Raw genomic sequence first — 20,621 nt, 5'->3', positions numbered from 1 at the left:
GGGTGGTTTTATTTGACAGTAAAAAGCAGAAGAGTGTCATTCGCATTTAGTGTTGACATTTTATTGAGACCTCAACAAAGCACACCTCAGTTCATGCATAGTAGGAAAACAGGTAAACAACTGAGTTTGGATCAGCTGTTTCTGCAGCATTTGAATTTTTTTTTATTTTTTTACAGCATTCAACATTTTTAACTAGTGCAGTCAATAAATAATGCTCACGAACAACTCCAAATGATATGCGAGGTTCTGATCACACAGGTGAAACATGCTGATCCATGCAAAGCTTTTTAAAAGTAGAATACAAATGATGTATTTGATGTACAGTTCAAATGCGTCAATGAAAATTCCCCATCCATTGAGCACATTTTTCACATTAAGAGTTGGACATCATTACCATGTAACTCGGTGCATAGAAAACGGCCTCATCCACAAACACACCGAATCATCCATTAACACAATTTTCCAAATGCTTACCAATATTTATTGCCTTACACTTGCAGCAATATACACTTGTGTAAAATTTAATGATTTATTTTACAAAATGTTAAGGTAAAAAAAAAAAAAAAGAAATCCTAAGAAAGTCAAACATTCAAGAGTAATAAAACACCAACGTGCATAGTTGGAGTATAGTTGAGTGAAGGTCAGTGTATCAACACACTACTCATGGTTGCCTTGGAGGCAAAGTAAAAAACATCCAGACTCAGAGTGAATAATGATAAAAATGTCATCACCTGATTTTGGTCCATAGAAAATATTTCATCTCTCTTCAAGGCTGAGGAAGTCTCATCATTAACCATTAGTTTTAATGTCAGTGCTTACTGTATTTTTATACTCTGTAACGATTGTGCCATATATTAAGATGTTATTTGGAAATGCAAAAATGTCTGCATCCAGTATTCACAGCAGTGTTTCACATTGCGTTGCATTTCTTTGGTGTGTCTGGGTCTGCATTGGCCTTTTGTCGTACATTTTCTGTTGGCACAAGAGTGGAAACAACAGTGATAATCGATCAGTGATAATCGATCAGTGTAACCAGCACCTGTCATTTACAGTATTACAGTATTTACCGTTACTTTCATATCTAGAAAAACGTCCTCTACATACTGTACACTTTATGGTTTGCACATACAGTACTTTTATTGGCAAATTGGATTACAAAACCGATACCTACTGCCTGTTTGATGATCTGACCGTATTGTGGAGTATCTAAAGTCTGATGACAATCATAAAACACAGTAAATTTAGACCTTAAACCCCTTCACATCTAGCTGAACAACGCCCCTTAGCTGTTCCAAGGTCAGGCAAACTACCGCCTCTTGGAGCTTATTGCTTCATCATCAGCTGTGTGCTGGCCACACAGTTGCTATGACTACACTGTAGGGTAGACAGGACCTTGTGTGCGGCACTGTATTATATTGTATGCATATGATGTGACCGTACATACAGTACAATATAGAATGGCCACGGTGTGGGATTCCGAATGCCAAGGCCGTGAGTGGTGAGTGTATTCAGTGACTGGGGTGCATGGTCTCCTCTTGGGGAACTGAAAGCTACTTCCTCTCTTCCTGCCCTTTCCTGTTGACCCCTCTGTGACCCCTACAAAACCATAGCATGAGCCCTGCGTGACCTCGGTGGCAGTGTGCATTGCAATAGATTGAAAGTTGTTGGTTCAATTCCCGGTTGTGCCCTTGAGCAAGCCCCAATTTGCTCCGGGGACAATAGTAATCCCTTGTACAGTGATGTAGTTGACATAAGTAAGTCACTTTAGACTAAAAAAAGTGTCTACTTAATGTACTGTGGATGTGGATGTGGATGTGGATGTGGATGTGGATGTGGATGTGATGTGATGTGGTGTGGTGTGGTGTGGTGTGGTGTGGTGTGGTGTGTGGTGTGTGGTGTGTGGTGTGTGGTGTGTGATGTGTGATGTGGTGTGGTGTGTGGTGTGTGGTGTGTGGTGTGTGGTGTGTGGTGTGTGGTGTGTGATGTGTGATGTGTGATGTGTGGTGTGTGGTGTGTGATGTGTGATGTGTGATGTGACGTGACTCACCTGCGAGGTCGAGGCGGTCGATGGCCACTAGCCCCTCGTAGAGGCCCTTGATGGGGTTGTCCCCGGCAACCAGCGCCCCATGCAGCCAGATCAGCAGCATACGGTGACCGTGCTCCTTATAGCTCTTAGTGCCTGCAGCACACACACACACACACACACACACACAACACAGAGTTTTAAGGAGAGCACACACAAACTCACAACACAGAGTTTTAAGGAGAACACACACACACACACACACACACACACACACACACACACACACACACACACACACACACACACACACACACACACACACACACACACACACACAACACATTACACATAGACATAGACACACACGCATGCACTCACTCACGCACGCACGCACGCACGCACGCACGCACGCACGCACGCACGCACACACACAGAGTTTAAAGGAGATCCCTGCAGTCTAACCTGCTGCAGTGTCACCTGTCCCAGCCTCACCTGTCCACTGCTGCTCGATGGCCCTGACGTGTGTGTCTGTGAAGCCCCACACCTGCAGTGTCACCTGTCCCAGCCTCACCTGTCCACTGCTGCTCGATGGCCCTGACGTGTGTGTCTGTGAAGCCCCACACCTGCAGTGTCACCTGTCCCAGCCTCACCTGTCCACTGCTGCTCGATGGCCCTGACGTGTGTGTCTGTGAAGCCCCACACCTGCAGTGTCACCTGTCCCAGCCTCACCTGTCCACTGCTACTCGATGGCCCTGACGTGTGTGTCTGTGAAGCCCCACACCTGCAGTGTCACCTGTCCCAGCCTCACCTGTCCACTGCTGCTCGATGGCCCTGACGTGTGTGTCTGTGAAGCCCCACACCTGCACTGTCACCTGTCCCAGCCTCACCTGTCCACTGCTGCTCGATGGCCCTGACGTGTGTGTCTGTGAAGCCCCACACCTGCAGTGTCACCTGTCCCAGCCTCACCTGTCCACTGCTGCTCGATGGCCCTGACGTGTGCGTCGGTGAAGCCCCACACCTCGGCCAGCACCTTCCACTCCCCCGGGCTCAGGTACTTGGTGGCCAGCCTCCACATGACGGCGCGGAAGTGCTGTGTCTCTGGCTGGTGGTCCTGCCTGAAGCTCAGCGGCCGCCCCCCCAGCGGGTCCGAACCCTCGCTCAGGTGGTCCTGGGGAGAGCGGAACAGGAGCCAGGTGTGTGACCTCTTAACGCGGACGCACTCCCTGCACACACTCACTGCACTGCACGCCTTGTTTTGACCTACTGTGTGTCTACCTCTCTGCCCCGACATTTCCACTCACACCTTAAAAGGGATTAATATGGTCTGATACATCCAGAAAAAATAACCTGAAATATGGTCTACGACAGAGTGCATGACAAGCTTACAACACAGGACAGTTTTAATCGCAAAAAAATAATTTCACACTAACTTCCCAAATTACTTGTTTCTCAAATATGTCTTGATTTATCTCTCCTTTTGTTGGACCTTTGCCTTGTTTGGATCGGATGTCCGACCAACATCAGTGCATTCCATGCCTTCCATATGTTGCCCTTGGTTTTGACCAAAATCAGTTACAGCCAGGCTACACGACTGACGCACAATTGAAGCACTCTGTTTGCTAAGAGTAAAAAATGAGCTGCCATCACATCTGGAGTAGCCAGTTCCTTTGATTATAATGGCCGCTAACTGTTACAGCATACACACCGCTAATGGAATGCTTCTGTTACCTGCCTGATAGCCTACCTGTTAGACAGTAGCTACTAATTGGCATGTTTACTAGTGGCTAATTGTTTTATTATCATCATAAGACCAGATTGTGATCGGGCGGCGCACCTTTTCCCACTTGTAGAAGCGGTCTGCTTTGATAATCATGTCCACCAGGTTCACATGGTTGGCCCGGGCCGCCACATCTAGAGAGCTCTTCCCTTGCTGCAGACACAGGGAGCAACGGAACACACACACACACACACACACACACACACACACACACACACACACACACACACACACACACACACACACACACACACACACACACACACACACACACACACACACACACACACACACACACACACACACACACACACACACACACAACACACAACGCTTACGCTTGTGCAACACACACCATGAGACACTAACACTTACGCGTACTGTCTGCTTGATAAATATGATTTTGCTACATTTCTTCAAGTTAATAGACAGGGGCAGTTAATATGGCATTCAGATGGTTTTGTTTCTATTAACTTGCATAAAACACTGTCCTGCGGCTTATACACAATGCAGCTAATGCACAGGACATTACTGTATTAGATTCACAGCAAAGCACAATACACAGTGACATACTGTAACCAGGAGAACATGACAGTACAGCACAGTGGTCAAATTTGAGCCCTCATGGATTGAGCCCATATGAATGAAAGCATGCCATATGCAGAGGTGGCAAAACTAATTCCAATCCAGCACATAACAGCATAGCGCTGTGCAATAACAGTGCACTATTGGGCAGTGATGATACCGCGCCTGATTCTACATGACTGCTTCAGTTTAGTTTCACTGACTGTGGATCCATTGGGGAGTGTATTGATCAGTGGTCGTGCAGTGGCACCTTGTCCAGCAGTTTGAGGTTAACTCCAGTAATGAGGATCATCTCAGCCATGCCCTGCCTTCCGTGCTCGGCCACAATGTGCAGTGCCGTCTGCAACCTCTAGAGGGAGACAGTCACACTTATCAAAATATATCACCAACACCAACATACAGTATCACCAACAACAGCAGTATGATGCAAAATTAACTTATCAGATTGAATGTCTTCATTTAATTTCATTTTCATTTCATCCCCTAAAAAGACACACCAATGTTGACAGTAACCAGCAGTAGATTGTAAGCTGCTGGTCCAGAGTTTTGGGTCTCTGCTGGTCTGTGCTCGTCACTTACATTATCAGGAATGTCCAGTTCACACTCAGCATCGATGAGCAGCTTCACCACCTCAGGGTGGTTATTGAGGACAGACACGTGGAGCGGCGTGGTGTGCTGGACCTGAGAGAGCCAACGTGGGATGCATGTTAGGACATCGAAGTGTTAATCTAAGACAAAAATGTGTGTGTGTGTGTGTGCGTGTGTGTGTGTGTGTGTGTGTGTGTGTGCGTGAGTCAACTTATAACAGCATTTCATTGTCCACTGCATTTCCTTAGTGCTGATACAATAAAGTTGAATCTAATCTAATCTAATCTGTGAAATTGAAACTCAAATTGTACGTCAATGAAGCATGGCTTGCCTGTGTGTGTGCATGGAAATGTGTTTGCGACTATGTGTATACATATATTACGACTATGTGACAACATATATTAGGACCTCCCCATGTTTTAGGACACATACATCTTAGACCTCTCTCTGTTTCAGGACACATACATCTTAGCCTAGGACATCCCCACTCTGACTGGTCACCCCTACAGTATGTGTGTGTGTGTGTGTGTGTGTGTGTGTGTGTGTGTGTGTGTGTGCGTGTGTGTGTGTGTGTGTGACTCACGTTGTCCACTGTGTTAGCGTAGCTCCCTGCCTCCAGCAGCAGCTGTACCTCCCGATCTCTGCCGTGCTGAGCAGCGTAGTAGAGCGCATTCACCTCCCTCTGTTTCAGCACACACACACACAAACACACACACACACACACACATATAGTATATTAGACCTCCCTCTGTTTCAGCACACACACACACACACACACACACACACACACACAAACACACATATAGTATATTAGACCTGCCTCTGTTTCAGCACACACACACACACACACACACACACACACACACACACATATATTAGACCTCCCTCTGTTTCAGCACACACACACATATGGAATGAAAGTACTGAAAAAACGTTTGTATGCCTGTAGATTATAGTTTGTACTCGTAGAAATGTTTTGTACTCGTACAAAAAAAATGTGTACATGAAAAATAATTTTGTATGCCTGTAGATTATAGTTTGTACTCGTAGAAATGGTTTGTACTCGTAAAAAAAAGATTTGTACATGAAAAATAATTTTGTCCTTGTAAAAAAATGTTTTTTGTGTCTGTAACAAAGTTTTGAGCTTGTAATAAAAACCTGTCCTTGTGATAAATATTTTTTTTCTACCAACACAAAATCCTGGTACGAACACAAAACTTTTTTCTACAAGCACAGAATCCTGGTACGGACACAAAACTTTTTTCTACAAGCACGGAATCCTGGTACGAACACAAAACTTTTTTTGGAATTAGCCAATCACCATGCTATCTCAAAATAGCCAGCCAATCACAACACTGCTATCTCAAAGTAGCCAATCACCACAAATCCACCGGCCATACTTTGCCTCCTTGATTTTTCCTCCACTTAACGTGACCTGATTTAGCCAAAGATCTCACGGGAGCTATCTATCAAACTTTGCTTCATCTTCATATCATTTTGGTGGAAACGTGGTGCTAAATTCCCATAAACTTTGTTCAGTGAATTGGTAAAACCGTCCGTTTGTAAGCAAAATCAAAAATCACGATCTTTCAGTTTGTTTACCGTTACCTAGCAACCACAGCATAGTCATTCAAATGTCAGTCATTTCCTTTGCTGCGAAACAACGATTAAAACTAGACAATGACAGGTGCACAAACTCTTATTTGCCGCGAGGTAAAGGCAACAAAGAAAAGAGAGTCATTTGCACATACTTTCACAATATTTTATTTTGGCATGCAAAAAAAAGCTGTACTGAGATTTGACCTTGTGATCTCAGATTTCAATCCCGTTCACTTCTCCACTACACTACTCGTAATTTCCACGTGAAACAAAGGAAATGACTGACATTTGAATGACTATGCTGTGGTTGCTAGGTAATGGTAAACAAACTGAAAGATCGTGATTTTTGATTTTGCTTACAAACGAACGGTTTTACCAGTTCACTGAACAAAGTTTATGGGAATTTAGCACCACGTTTCCACCAAAATGATATGAAGATGAAGCAAAGTTTGATAGATAGTTCCCGTGAGATCTTTGGCTAAATCAGGTCACGTTAAGTGGAGGAAAAATCAAGGAGGCAAAGTAATTGGCCGGTGGATTTGTGGTGATTGGCTACTTTGAGATAGCAGTGTTGTGATTGGCTGGCTACTTTGAGATAGCATGGTGATTGGCTAATTCCAAAAAAGTTCCAAAAAAAGTTTTGTGTTCGTACCAGGATTCCGTGCTTGTAGAAAAAAGTTTTGTGTTCGTACCAGGATTCTGTGCTTGTAGAAAAGAGTTTTGTGTTCGTACCAGGATTTTGTATTGGTAGGAAAAAAAAAATTATTACAAGGACAGGTTTTTATTACAAGCTCAAAACTTTGTTACAGACACAAAAAACATTTTTTTACAAGGACAAAATTATTTTTCATGTACAAATTTTTTTTTTACGAGTACAAAACATTTCTACGAGTACAAACTATAATCTACAGGCATACACAATTATTTTTCATGTACACATTTTTTTTTTACGAGTACAAAACATTTCTACGAGTACAAACTATAATCTACAGGTATACAAACGTTTTTTCAGTAATTTCATTCCATACACACACACACACACACACACAGACACACACACACACACACACACACATATACATGTATATTAGACCTCCTTCTGTTTCAGCAGACATACACATGTGACGTGAACATTACATTAATTCAAGGCAAGAGAGCAGCCATTTCATTATGTCACACCGAGTGAGACACTGGAGTCAATGGACTTCGCCAAATATGCACGTCTATTATGCGTTTGTGTTTTTATGCACATTTGTGAACTAGTGAACTGTTGTATAACCGCAGTATGACACTCATGATCGTGGCGTTGGCAGCAGATATCACCATGGTTGCAGCATCAGGCCCGAAGGCCGAATCACAGGCATAATGACCTAACAGGGCTCGATATTAATGGTTGCCCGGTTGCCCTTGGCTACCAAATTGTATCAAACTGGCAACCAGATTTGGTTGGCTTTGACAACCAAAACCTCAAACCTGGTTGCCAAGCTGGCAAAGCTGGCAACCACTTTCAAAAGTTAACGTTGAGCCACCTCTGCCATGGTGATGAGGGCCATACTGCTTCATTCACTTCATCACTGATTCAGAACAAACACCAACTCAACACACACTAACTCAACACACTCACTCAACATCAGAGGTCAAACACATCCAAATCAAAGATGATCACATCCCTCTGTGACAAAAGAGACGCCCATTACATCAACACCACACAGTTACTGTACAAAGAAGCTCACAGTGGCTCCGATGATATACTGTATCTACACGCATACGCATATATAGGTGTTTTTAAGGGTAACACTTGCATTGGTAAGAGCGTTGACATTGCAGCCAGCCTCCAGCAGCAGTCTGACACACTCATAGTGTCCTCCAATCACAGCTAGATGCAAGGCTGTCAGACCGTCCTGAGAAAAGAGAAAGAGAGAGCGAGAGAAGTAGCATGAGACAAAATGCATTCACTGTCTATTGTGAGGTCCAATATCAACCCTTCCTCATATCTGCTTTAACCCTTTACAATAAATATAAGTACAATAAAATGGACTTAAAATCCATGAAGAACTTTCAATGTCCCTGAGTATATCGTGGACGGTATATTTCAAATAAATGATAAGTTAGTGAGTATTCATTTACAGTACATTTCTCGCAATGGCAACTCGAAGCATTACGTACATAAAAATGCTTATAAAATAAGGATAATTAACAATAAACTAAAATAATAAATAAATCAAATACAAAAATAAAAAAATAAATAAAATTCAGAGGTGAGTTGAAGTGTTGAAGTTTTCCACTCACAATGTTTTTCTCATCGATGTCCTCAGCGATTTCGATGACCTTCTGCAGCACCTCTGCATGGCCCTGTTGAGCAGCTGAGTGCTGAGCGGCGTTCTCCTCCTGCACATATCCCACAATGCAACACTAGAACATTACCAACGCACGTGACCTGAGCGCTAACTGTCAAGGTACATTCTCTTCAGGTAAACAAGTCTCGCCCACAGCATGTAGTCTGTGTTTGTGTGTGCTTGTGTCTGGGAGCGGCTGGTTGTTTGAGCATCTGTGTCTGTAGCAATGCATTTGTGTGTGCGTGCGTGCGCGCGCTCGTGTGTGTGTGTGTGTGTGTGTTAGTGTGTATTTATGGGTGTATTTGTGAGTGCATATTGCTTCCTTAAATCTGGCTGTACGTATGCATGTACAGTATGTATGTAAGTTAAGCTATATTTCTCTCTATGAATGAGTATGTGTAGTATGTGAGTATGTAAGTGAGGGAGTGTGTGTGTGTGTGTGTGTGTGTGTGTGTGTGTGTGTGTGTGTGTGTGTGTGCGTGTGTTTCAGACCTTATCCTTGACTCCGTGTGCACAGCCCATTCCTATAAGGAACTCCACCACCTCCAGTTGTCCATTTTCAGCAGCTAGATGGAACGCTGTCTTTCCAGACTAACACACACACACACACACACACACCAACATTAATATGAATAACACATTGACTTAAATTCAAGAAGCAAAACTTTCACCACAGACATGACTTCCACTGCTACTTGAGCCAGACATACAGTATGTTACACTGCATCGGATACTGTTTACTGCATACGGCATGAGATAATCTATACTGTATACTACATGGGTTACTGTATACTCTATACTGCATACGGCATGGGATAATCTATGCTGTATACTACATGGGTTACTGTATACTCTATACTGTATACTGCATGGGTTACTGTATACTCTATACTGTATACTGCATGGGTTACTGTGTACTGTATACTGCATGGGACAATCTATACTGTATACTATATGGGTTACTGCATACTCTATACTGCATGGGTTACTGTAAACTGTATACTGCATACTGCATGGGTTACTGTATACTGTATACTGTATACTGCGTGGGTTATTGTATACTGCATACTATGTGTCCTCAGGCAGCCAGAGGAGCTCTGAGCCCTGTTGAGGGAGTGGGCAGTAAAGAGATGTGCACACACACACTGAATACTGCATACTGCATGGGTTCCTGAATACTGCATGCTATATGTCCTCAGGTTAGCCCTGCTGAGGGACGGGGCAGTATGAGATGTGCACACACACACACACACACACACACACACACTGCTCTCAGTGCCAGCAGGCTGAGGCCACTCTGGGGTCCTGTGTCTTCAGTACCGTCATTTCCCAACTACTGCACTAGTCACGGCTTACACATTGATGTTGCACAGTTTCATCAGATATGAGGATAATACAGGGGGACAGTTAATATGGTATTGATATGGTTTTATTTCTTTTAGCATGACTGTAGCGTGTCCTGCTCCCCATAACAGTCTCTGACAAACCATCATTATTTCACAGTGTGTGTGTGTGTGTGTGTGTGTGTGTGTGTGTGTGTGTGTGTGTGTGCGTGCATGCGTGCGTACGTGCATGTGTGTGTATGTGTGCTGAAGGTGGTGCTCTTCTTCAAACACTGTCAGCAAACATTCAGGTTCCTTGACTTCCCCGTCTGCCATTTCTGCTCCATGCTAACATGGCTGACTTATCTGCACCGGCAAAACAGCTACAACATTCAGCTTGCGTAATGGCCGGCTATGAGCCTCACACAAAGTTACAGACTCATTCAGCTTGCGTAATGGCCGGCTATGAGCCTCACACAAAGCTACAGACTCATTCAGCTTGCGTAGTGGCCGGCTATGAGCCTCACACAAAGCTACAGACTCATTCAGCTTGCGTAGTGGCCGGCTATGAGCCTCACACAAAGCTACAGACTCATTCAGCTTGCGTAGTGGCCAGCTATGAGCCTCACACAAAGCTACAGACTCATTCAGCTTGCGTAATGGCCGGCTATGAGCCTCACACAAAGCTACAGACTCCAAGCCACTGTTTGCTTGAGGGGGCTGGGCTCTAGAATGCACCCTTACTGTAGTAGGTCTTTGTTCATTTGCTATGGCATAAATAAATGAAGAGTTTCCAGGAATTGTAGCTTTTTGAGAGTAAACCAGCAGAATTATTATTCTCTCTCTCTCTCGCTCTGTGTGTGTGTGTGTGTGTGTGTGCATGTATGTAATTGTCACCTTGTCCACTCTGACCAGCTTTTTGAGAGTAAACCAGCAGAATAATAATTCTGTGTGTGTGTGTGTGTGTGTGTGTGTGTGTGTGTGTGTGTGTGTGTGTGTGTGTGTGTGTGTGTCTGGGTGAGAGAGAGAGAGAGAGATTGTGTGTGAGTGTATGTGTGTGTGTGCGTGCGTGAGAGAGAAAGAGAGAGAGAGAGAGAGAGAGAGAGAGAGAGAGAGAGAGAGAGAGAGAGAGAGAGAGAGAGAGAGAGATGGTGTGTGTGTGTGTGTGTGTGTGTGTGTGTGTGTCACCTTGTCCACTCTGTCTAGTCTCATGTCCTCTAAGTCCTCCATGATGAACTGCAGCACTCGGATGTGACCGCGCTGTGCCGCACAATGAAGCAGATTCAAGCCCTTCTGCACACACACACACACACATACACAGTATGTATAACACAGAAATAATATGCATATGACACACACACACACACACACACACACACACACACACACACACACACACACACACAGACTCACAGACACACACATTTCTCAAAGAATATCAGGCAGGGTACACCACAAACACTTTGATAAATAGAACTTTTCAAAGGTTTGCAACATATTACTTTTGTACAAATTCATTTCTGTTATGACAAGTGAACGGGTTACTTGCGGAGTGCTATAAAATATGTGAATCACACACACAGCCCATTGTCAGTGAGTGGGCACAGTCATTTTTCCATTTCTCAAATCATCAGACCACTGAATGAAGCAAAAGATCATTCTATTCCACAGAATTTTCCGCAGCATTTCTGTGGAGCCTTAATATACAGTATGAAGCCATTCTCACAATGAAATCTTCCTGTCAAACAAAGAGACAGAGCCGTAGCCATTCCAACACGGAACACTAGAAGATCAAAAGCAGCAATCATTTCATTGGGATTTCAGCAGAGGTGTTCTCTGTTATAGTGGGGTACGAATTGTCATGAAATAATGGTCCCGTAGGATTTTTTTGCTAAAATTGATTTTTTTGTTTTATTTGCTTTATTTGAGGTCCTACTGTTGAAAAATGACGGGGTGCAAATTTTCTGACCCCGTTTTGCCCTTCCTCTGGGGGGCGCTTTCTCACCTTGGCCAGTATACTGACTGCAATCATACATCTACTAATAATGATCACATTTTCACAATCTTGGTGTCAATTTAGGGGTTATTGAGGATGCTGAGTCCATTTATGACAGTTTCATTGTGATCAGAAGTTGTTATGACTCATTTTTACATAACATTGCAGTAATAAAGGCAAATCCAATGGGGCAACGTCGCCAAACAGTAAGTGAGCTCATATCTTGGGAACGCTTTGATGTATGTCAACGAAACTTGGTCACATGACAACTGACCCCCTCCCAAGGGTACACAACAAATTTGGTGTAATTTGGCCACTAGGGGGCGCTATAATTAGCGAACCTGCGTTTAGGGGTTACAGTATATCATGATGACATTGGTTAGCAAAATTCCAATGGCTAGTCATACTCTTCATACTCATATTGATGATCATTGCAAATTTTACCCACTCATTATAAACAATTGCCCATTTTGGATTTTCCTGAAAGAGAAACTAGATCATCAGCAGTCAGAACTTTGTTTGGCCCCCTCATTGCTGCTTACCAATTTTTGTCAAAGATAACTATTTCAACACAAGATATGTCTTTTAATTCTGTCTGATGACACAAAGCTGAGAATCACATTGCTAAGATACAGACAGAAGATACAAGAAGACAAAATTATCAAATGATGCCATTTGTAATGGATCCCTTTTAACCCTATGAGCCCTATTGACCAAGTGCGTCAAAAAACACTCCCACTCTTCTCTGTTACATTGCTCCGCAATTATTAGTTGCAGCGAGATGAAGCCTTTATAACACGAAAGAGCAGAACTGGGGCTTTCCAACGACACTAAACACTTGTCATTAAATTAAATCAAAGTATATCATATTTATAGTCTATACTGCTCTCTGCGTTCACCCGCACATCCATTACTCTCGCTTGAATTACTCACGAACCCGGGACGACATGCACGCATATCAGATGAAAGAGGAGAAACAGAGCTTTCCATTGATAACAAATACATCCTTCTGTGTTATAAAAATAGACAAAGTGACAAACAAATAATAATGTCATATAGCTTAGGCTACCATTACTCTCGTTTGATTTACTCTTGAACCAAAGATCAGAAAGCTATGGCACACATGTCAGATGAAAGAGGAGACACAGAGCTATCCACAGATACCATACAACCTTCTAGGTCATGCAAGAGACGAAGTGACAGCAAAATAATAACTTCATTTAGCTCCACTTACATGTTTTTGTGTATTTTTTGTGGCATAATAGCTTAAGTTCATAATCCAACATTATCATGTGTTTCTCTATGGCAAGGCACATTCATAATCCAGTTTTGAGATCCTAGCAAATTCCTGTATGGTATCCAATTCATTTGCATCCAAATTTGTTTGACAAATAAACACTTTTTTGCCTTTACTTTGTTCATTGCGATGCAGTAAAAAGTTATTATAGAGAATCATCATGTGTGCACGTAATGTGTGCCACGCAAACAAGTCAGGTTAGATCAGCTCGTGTCACAAACATGGAGCACAAAAAGTGTCAAAAAATCATTTCTCATCACTAAATCAAAATTGCCATTTATTTCTGTAAGGCACACACCACATATTTCTGTAAATTGCTCAGCTCCAAAGTATCCCTCCACCATGGTTCTTGTATTATGTAGCATGTGTGAATGGCACTTACAATAACCAGGATAAATGCTTCTAACTAAAGGTAGTGGAAATGCCCTTAAAACAGCCTAGGGCTCATAGGGTTTCTCCTATCCTTTGGATTTGAAGAACCACCTTATTTAGAGAGCTAGAATTTTACATGTGATTTTTCCTCTCATCTCTCGGTTTAGATTTTCTTGCTCCAAATTTCAAATTGAAATTGAGACTTTCATATAACACACACTCTTCAGTTTACTGATAGTGAAACATTTCTGGGGTATTTTGTGTCATACTGCTTGTCACACTTAAGTTGTTTACAAGAAAAAGATAATTTCCTCATTTCATCCGATATTGATTTTCATACATTTTTACATAACGATTTTTAGCTGCCATCCATTACAAATGGCATCATTTGATAATTTTGTCTTCTTGTATCTTCTGTCTGTATCTTAGCAATGTGATTCTCAGCTTTGTGTCATTAGACAGAATTAAAAGACATATCTTGTGTTGAAATAGTTATCTTTGACAAAAATTGGCAAGCAGCAATGAGGGGGCCAAACAAAGTTGTGACTGCTGATGATCTAGTTTCTCTTTCAGGAAAATCCAAAATGGGCAATTGTTTATAATGAGTGGGTAAAATTTGCAATGATCATCAATATGAGTATGAAGAGTATGACTAGCCATTGGATTTTTTTTGCTAACCCAACATCATCATGATCTACTGTAACCTCTAAACACAGGTTTGCTAATTATAGCGCCCCCCATTGGCCAAATTACACCAAATTTGTTGTGCACCCTTGGGAGGGGGTCAGTTGTCATGTGACCAAGTTTCGTTAACATACATCAAAGCGTTCCCAAAATATGAACTCACTTACTGTTTGACGACTTTGCCCCATTGGATTTGCCTTTATTACTGCAATGTTATGTAAAAATGAGTCATAACAACTTCTGATCACAATGAAACTGTCATAAATGGACTCAGCATCCTCAATAACCCCTAAATTGACACCAAGATTGTGAAAATGTGATCATTATTAGTAGATGTATGATTGCAGTCAGTATACTGGCCAAGGTGAGAAAGCGCCCCCCAGAGGAAGGGCAAAACGGGGTCAGAAAATTTGCACCCCGTCACTTTTCAACAGTAGGACCCCAAATAAAGCAAATAAAATGAAAAAATCAATTTTAGCAAAAAAATCCTACGGAATTACAATTCGTACCCCACTAACACATAACAATGGATTTATAAGCATAAAAACATGAGGAATACATATTGCATTAATACTGTAAGTATCTAAGACAAATCTACTACAATCAAGCCAAAGATAAAAAGAAGTTAGAATTTCACTGGGATTTCAGGAGAGGTGGTCTTTGTTACCAAGGAACACATACATGTAACACTGGATTTATAAGCATAAAAACATGAGGAATACATATTGCATTCATAAGTATCTAAGACAAATCTACTACAATCAAGCCAAAGATTCTCAATGGTACACAAACACACCCTTTTTCGGTGTGATTATGGTGTTCAGTTGCATGTCATCTAATCTAGCCTGGCTTTTACAAATACACCAATACAGTAAACACATTAGACATGCTTTTTAATTGACAGTCAAAGACAAAACATAACCAGACTACTTTGTTTCACTTCATGACGAGAGTCTGAGTCCGTTCTCATGAGTGGGAAACGTTTCCACCGCTAGCCTTGTAACGGGTCCAGACTTTGTGTTCACTTTGAAATCATCGATCCAGTCTAACCAATCACATTGATCAGGGATCCCTAACGTTACTTCTTACTTCACTTAACCTTCAGAAACTGATAATAAACCACGTAACTAGCCAACAACAACAACAACAACAAAAAACCTCCCTCTGCTATTATGATAGGCCACAGATTTTCTCTTCCTCTTTTGCTTTGATGTACTAAAACTGTAAACAAATACAGCAAATGGACAAAACCCATCAGGCCTTACTTTATTCACACACACACACACACACACACACACACACACACACACACACACACACACACACACACACACACACACACACACACACACACACACACACACACACACACACACACACACACACACACACACACACACACACACACACACAAATGGACTAAACCCATCAGGCCTTACTTTATTTTCACAGTTCAGCTTGGCCCCACTGGCCACGAGGACCTGCAGAACCTTTAGGTGTCCGAACCAGGCAGCCAGCAGCAGAGCGTTCATTCCAAACTGGGGAGAAAAAAAAGAGTTATTATACATTGGAAAACACACACACACACACACAAACACACGGATACACATGCATGCACACACACATACACACACACACACACACACACACACACACACACGCACATCAGAGTGTTGGTGGGCACACAGCCAGACACACTCCCCATCCCTCTGTTAGCGCACGGACACACAGCAGGCTATCAGAATGTCATTAAGCGCAGCACTCTGTGTGAACAACACAGGGTCAGCACAAAGCACCTCGTCCACCACCAGAGCAGAGCAGCAGCAGCACTAATAGGGCTACAAGAAGCCCTGCTTCATTCAGCTGCGCCAGTGCAGGGGACACTGGGACATTACACCACCTCATGAAGAGATGTGAAGCAGAAAACAAAGCATGAAGGATTCATTTTCAGCACACACAGAGACAGAGAGACACAGAGACAGAGAGATAGAGAGGGAGATTGATAGATAGATAGAGAGAGAGAGAGAGAGAGAGAGAGAGAGAGAGAGAGAGAGAGAGAGAGAGAGAATACACACACACACGAACGCACACGCACACGCACACGCACACGCACACGCACACGCACACACACACACACACTCACGGGAGAAGCATTAATCTTCAGCACACACATAGAGAAAGAGAGACAGAAAGAAAGAAAGAAAGAAAGAAAGAGAGAGATAGAGATATATATATATAGAGAAACACACACACACACACACACACACACACACACACACACACACACAGATGCATTTCACACACAGACTAATGCACGCTTACACTGTCTGCACTGTCCACCTCCGTGTCGTTCTCCAGCAGTAGCCGCAAGGCCTCCTCATTTCCTGCCCCTGCTGCCCAGTGCAGGGCCTTCCGGTCTAGCTGGGGGGGGGGAGAGGGGGAGAGGGAGGGGGGGGAGAGGGGGAGAGAGGGAGAGAGGGGGAGAAGTGAGAAAGAGAGGATGATGGAAGTTGGGGAGGACAAACGGAGACAGGGAGAGATGAACAGGAGGCGAGGGAGAGGGAGGGGGAGAGAGGGAGGGGGGAGAGAGGGAGGGGGGAGAGAGAGGGAGGGGGGAGAGAGGGAGGGGGAGAAGTGAGAAAGAGAGGATGATGGAAGTTGGGGAGGACAAACGGAGACAGGGATAGATGAACAAGAGGTGGAGATTCCGTCAGCACAGACCCCTTCAATATCTGTAAACATCCAGAGCTTGGGTTGGGTCAACTTGGGTGCAAACGGGAGGTGGAGATGCTGTCAGCATTAGGCCGGCCAAAGGACACTAAGGGAAGTGGTTTAGGCGTGTACTTCGGAGGACACTCGGGGAAGTGGTTAAGGCCTTCATTCCCATCTACATAAGCACTAGAGTTACTGAGGAGGAACTGTCTCAGGGCTAAAGCTACTGGGGTCGTCTACTTCGGAGGACACTCAGGGAAGTGGTTAAGGCCTTCATTCCCTTGTGTATAAGGGCTAAAGCTACTGAGGTCGTCTACTACGGAGGACACTCAGGGAAGTGGTTAAGGCCTTCATTCCCTTGTGTATAAGGGCTAAAGCTACTGAGGTCGTCTACTTCGGAGGACACTCAGGGAAGTGGTTAAGGCCTTCATTCCCTTGTGTATAAGGGCTAAAGCTACTGAGGTCGTCTACTACGGAGGACACTCAGGGAAGTGGTTAAGGCCTTCATTCCCTTGTGTATAAGGGCTAAAGCTACTGAGGTCGTCTACTTCGGAGGACACTCAGGGAAGTGGTTAAGGCCTTCATTCCCTTGTGTATAAGGGCTAAAGCTACTGAGGTCGTCTACTACGGAGGACACTCAGGGAAGTGGTTCATTCCCATCTACATACTGTAAGCGCTAGTGCTACTGAGGGGGAAATGTGTGAGGGTGTGTCCTACGGAGGGAGAGAGTGTGTGTGAGGTAGAGGGCACATCCGGCTCTGCCGCCACTCACGTCACATTAGCACAATGGAGCACCAGCGCTACGCTCTCACTCCCCCTCCCACACACACCTCCTCCCGATGCCCACTTCCCATGTTTTCCTCACTGACATTCCCGCAATTGGGAATGTTGACATTCCTAACTGCTGCATCCATGCAAGCTCAACATGTGTGTGTGATTGCATTTTCAAGGAGAGGATCTGCGCCTATACCCATACCATGGCTATTGTCTTTATCAGTGCGTGGGCTCCTAACAAGTTATGGACAAGAAATCAAGAATGGAGTTCACTCTCAAAAACTATCTTCAAAGCCGAGTTTTTGGCTCATCAGACTATACATGACACCTAAAGTACAAGTGCAAACATTTTGGCTGACCCCATCCTCAGTACAAAAAAAAAATGAGGATGGAGTCACTCAGGAAAACAATTGCACTTGCTCTTCAGGTCTCTTTCATAGTCTGTTGAGCCAATAAATAACTTTTTGATGTAATACCGGTACTTGGTTTTGTAGATACATTTTGAGAGCGAGCTTCATTCTTGATTTTTTAATGTTGACACACTAGAGTGTGACTTGTTGTTGTGTGAGTTAAATGAGACCCCCAGAGATGGTTTCTAGGTCAGAGACCTCCGGAGATGTTGTTTTCTAGGTCAGCGTCTCACTTTGTTTTGGGCCTTGATGTTCACTCCTCTCCTCATCAGCTCCTGCATCCTGTCTGTGTCGTTACGCTTCGCAGCATCGTGAAATTCCTTCTCTGATCGCAGCACTGGAACACACACACACACACACACACACACACACACACACACACACACACACACACACACACACCATACACACACACACACACACACACACACACACACACACACACACATATTGGTGCATTATTGGTGAAATGTCTAACTTTTGTTGCTGAGAAGAGAACCAACCTTCATGAGCCACAATAAAAACTCGCATTGCACAATAGCTCATTATAAATATATATATACGTGTGTGTATGTATACGTATACTTTTTTTCTTCTTTCTAAACGCTGCTATCACTTTGAGTTATATCACAGCCCATTGCTTTTATGTCCTGACAGCTAGATACAGGCCTATCTCACCAAGCACTAGCAATTTACACAATCAGCGGGTGATCTTCAGAGCAAATTTCACCACCTCTTGTCAGAGCACTTCAGCAAAAGTCAACATGGCATTTAAGATGAGAACACATCAGTCTGCAAATAATACTCCGTGAAACTCCCCCCCCCCCCCTCTCTCTCTCTCTCATTCACAAACACACACACACACACACACACACACACACACACACACACACACACACACACACACACACACACACACACACACACACACACACACACATCATCCCTCCTTCTAGCCTATCTCACTCCCTCTCTGCCTCCCCCTATCTTTCTCTTGCTGTTAGAGAGATTGTTGTGACAGCAATTTAACTGCTTAATAGGGAATCACTTAAGATTGTCTACCCATCTGATTTCAGTCAGGGGGGGGGGGTCAAATATGTCAATGACAATTATAATAGCCTACTAGGCTAATGAAAGTTGATAAGAGGGATGTCTAACTGTTGATCTAATAGGCTAATCACAAAACATAATTGGAGATGTCAATTCCATGAATATGCCACACTGTAAAAATCATTGGTTCAATGAAATGGAAGTATAGCCTAATCGATCACAAAAGCTATTTGACATTGACTCAACGTCTAAAAAAACATTAAAACCAATGAAATCAAGCAAATAGCCACAATGCAATATTTCTGCTTTATCTTAAAATAGGCCTACACAGACAGACAGCAAGTCAATGAATGAATTAGTCATCCGGAATCCATGCAGCGGCGTCACCCACTCGACTTTCAATAAACCAACACTATAGCCTATCAATTAGTCTGAACTGCGCCCCATAGTTAGTCTAGCAACAAAATCATATGAGTTGCCATTTTTTGGGAAAAAATCTCTAGGCTATAATTAGAAGACGTTTTCAGATCAGAACCTGACTGAGGATACTGAGCGCGTTATGCGGAACCAAAGCAGAAATAGTCTTGCCCATTCCATATCAAACATCCATTCATCACTTACAGATATCATCTTCCGACACCAAATCGTCCTCCATTCCGATAGACTAATAAGCTGATTAAATGCGTAAGTTATTTAAACTCTACATTTTTTGTAGTCTTCGCCAGAAGGATCTTTCTTTACACCGATCGTTGTTATCCTCCAGGACAAGTGCTTGTTCTCCGTACCCTACCCGCGCCCGCCCTCCTTTGGAAACAACCAGCGCACAGCTTTCACGGACTGTGGATGTTTTACGGCTTACGACATGTTCCACACTTGACGGTAAAGCAGCTCAGTCTACGGCTTTCAACGTGAGTTGAGTTGCCGATGTAGCCACATGGTCAATATCTAGCCTGTGTGACACGAATTGTTGGTAAGATGAGAGTCTAGACTAGTACTTGATTAAACCGAATGAATGTAAACACAAATACTTTTCTCAAAACTCTTCGTTACATCAGTTTATCATCTGCACTTTAACAAACAGGCATGGGGAAAG

The 20,621-nt window shown here is 43.4% G+C and overlaps 1 protein-coding gene across 1 annotated transcript; it reads right to left on the bottom strand.

The window, feature by feature from the left end:
- Positions 1 to 8: 8 nt before the first annotated feature.
- On the bottom strand, positions 9 to 20,304 carry ankdd1a (ankyrin repeat and death domain containing 1A). Its single transcript, XM_062525308.1, has 15 exons — positions 20,150 to 20,304; positions 18,712 to 18,815; positions 16,905 to 17,003; positions 16,022 to 16,120; positions 11,422 to 11,526; positions 9,404 to 9,502; positions 8,865 to 8,963; positions 8,378 to 8,476; positions 5,560 to 5,658; positions 4,968 to 5,069; positions 4,639 to 4,737; positions 3,861 to 3,956; positions 2,993 to 3,194; positions 2,048 to 2,179; positions 9 to 972 (listed from the first exon to the last, which is right to left on the bottom strand). Exons 1-15 carry the CDS (start codon positions 20,181 to 20,183, stop codon positions 911 to 913), a joined length of 1,530 nt encoding a protein of 509 aa, XP_062381292.1. The 5' UTR covers positions 20,184 to 20,304; the 3' UTR covers positions 9 to 910.
- Positions 20,305 to 20,621: the final 317 nt, after the last annotated feature.

This window comes from Sardina pilchardus, chromosome 21, assembly GCF_963854185.1.
Source record: "Sardina pilchardus chromosome 21, fSarPil1.1, whole genome shotgun sequence".
Classification (NCBI taxonomy): domain Eukaryota; kingdom Metazoa; phylum Chordata; class Actinopteri; order Clupeiformes; family Clupeidae; genus Sardina; species Sardina pilchardus.
The sequence above is the reverse complement of the archived record's forward strand: the minus strand, read 5'-3'. Positions and strand labels throughout refer to the sequence as shown.

Bases quoted from the DNA above. Each gene is read 5' to 3' on its own strand.
- ankdd1a (XM_062525308.1), bottom strand. From the start codon at position 20,183: ATGGAGGACGATTTGGTGTCGGAAGATGATATCT. The intron at 5,070-5,559 runs GTGAGTCACACA...TGGCTCTCTCAG, and splicing joins ACGCTAACACAGTGGACAAC to GTCCAGCACACCACGCCGCT. The intron at 4,738-4,967 runs GTAAGTGACGAG...GTCTCCCTCTAG, and splicing joins AACTGGACATTCCTGATAAT to AGGTTGCAGACGGCACTGCA.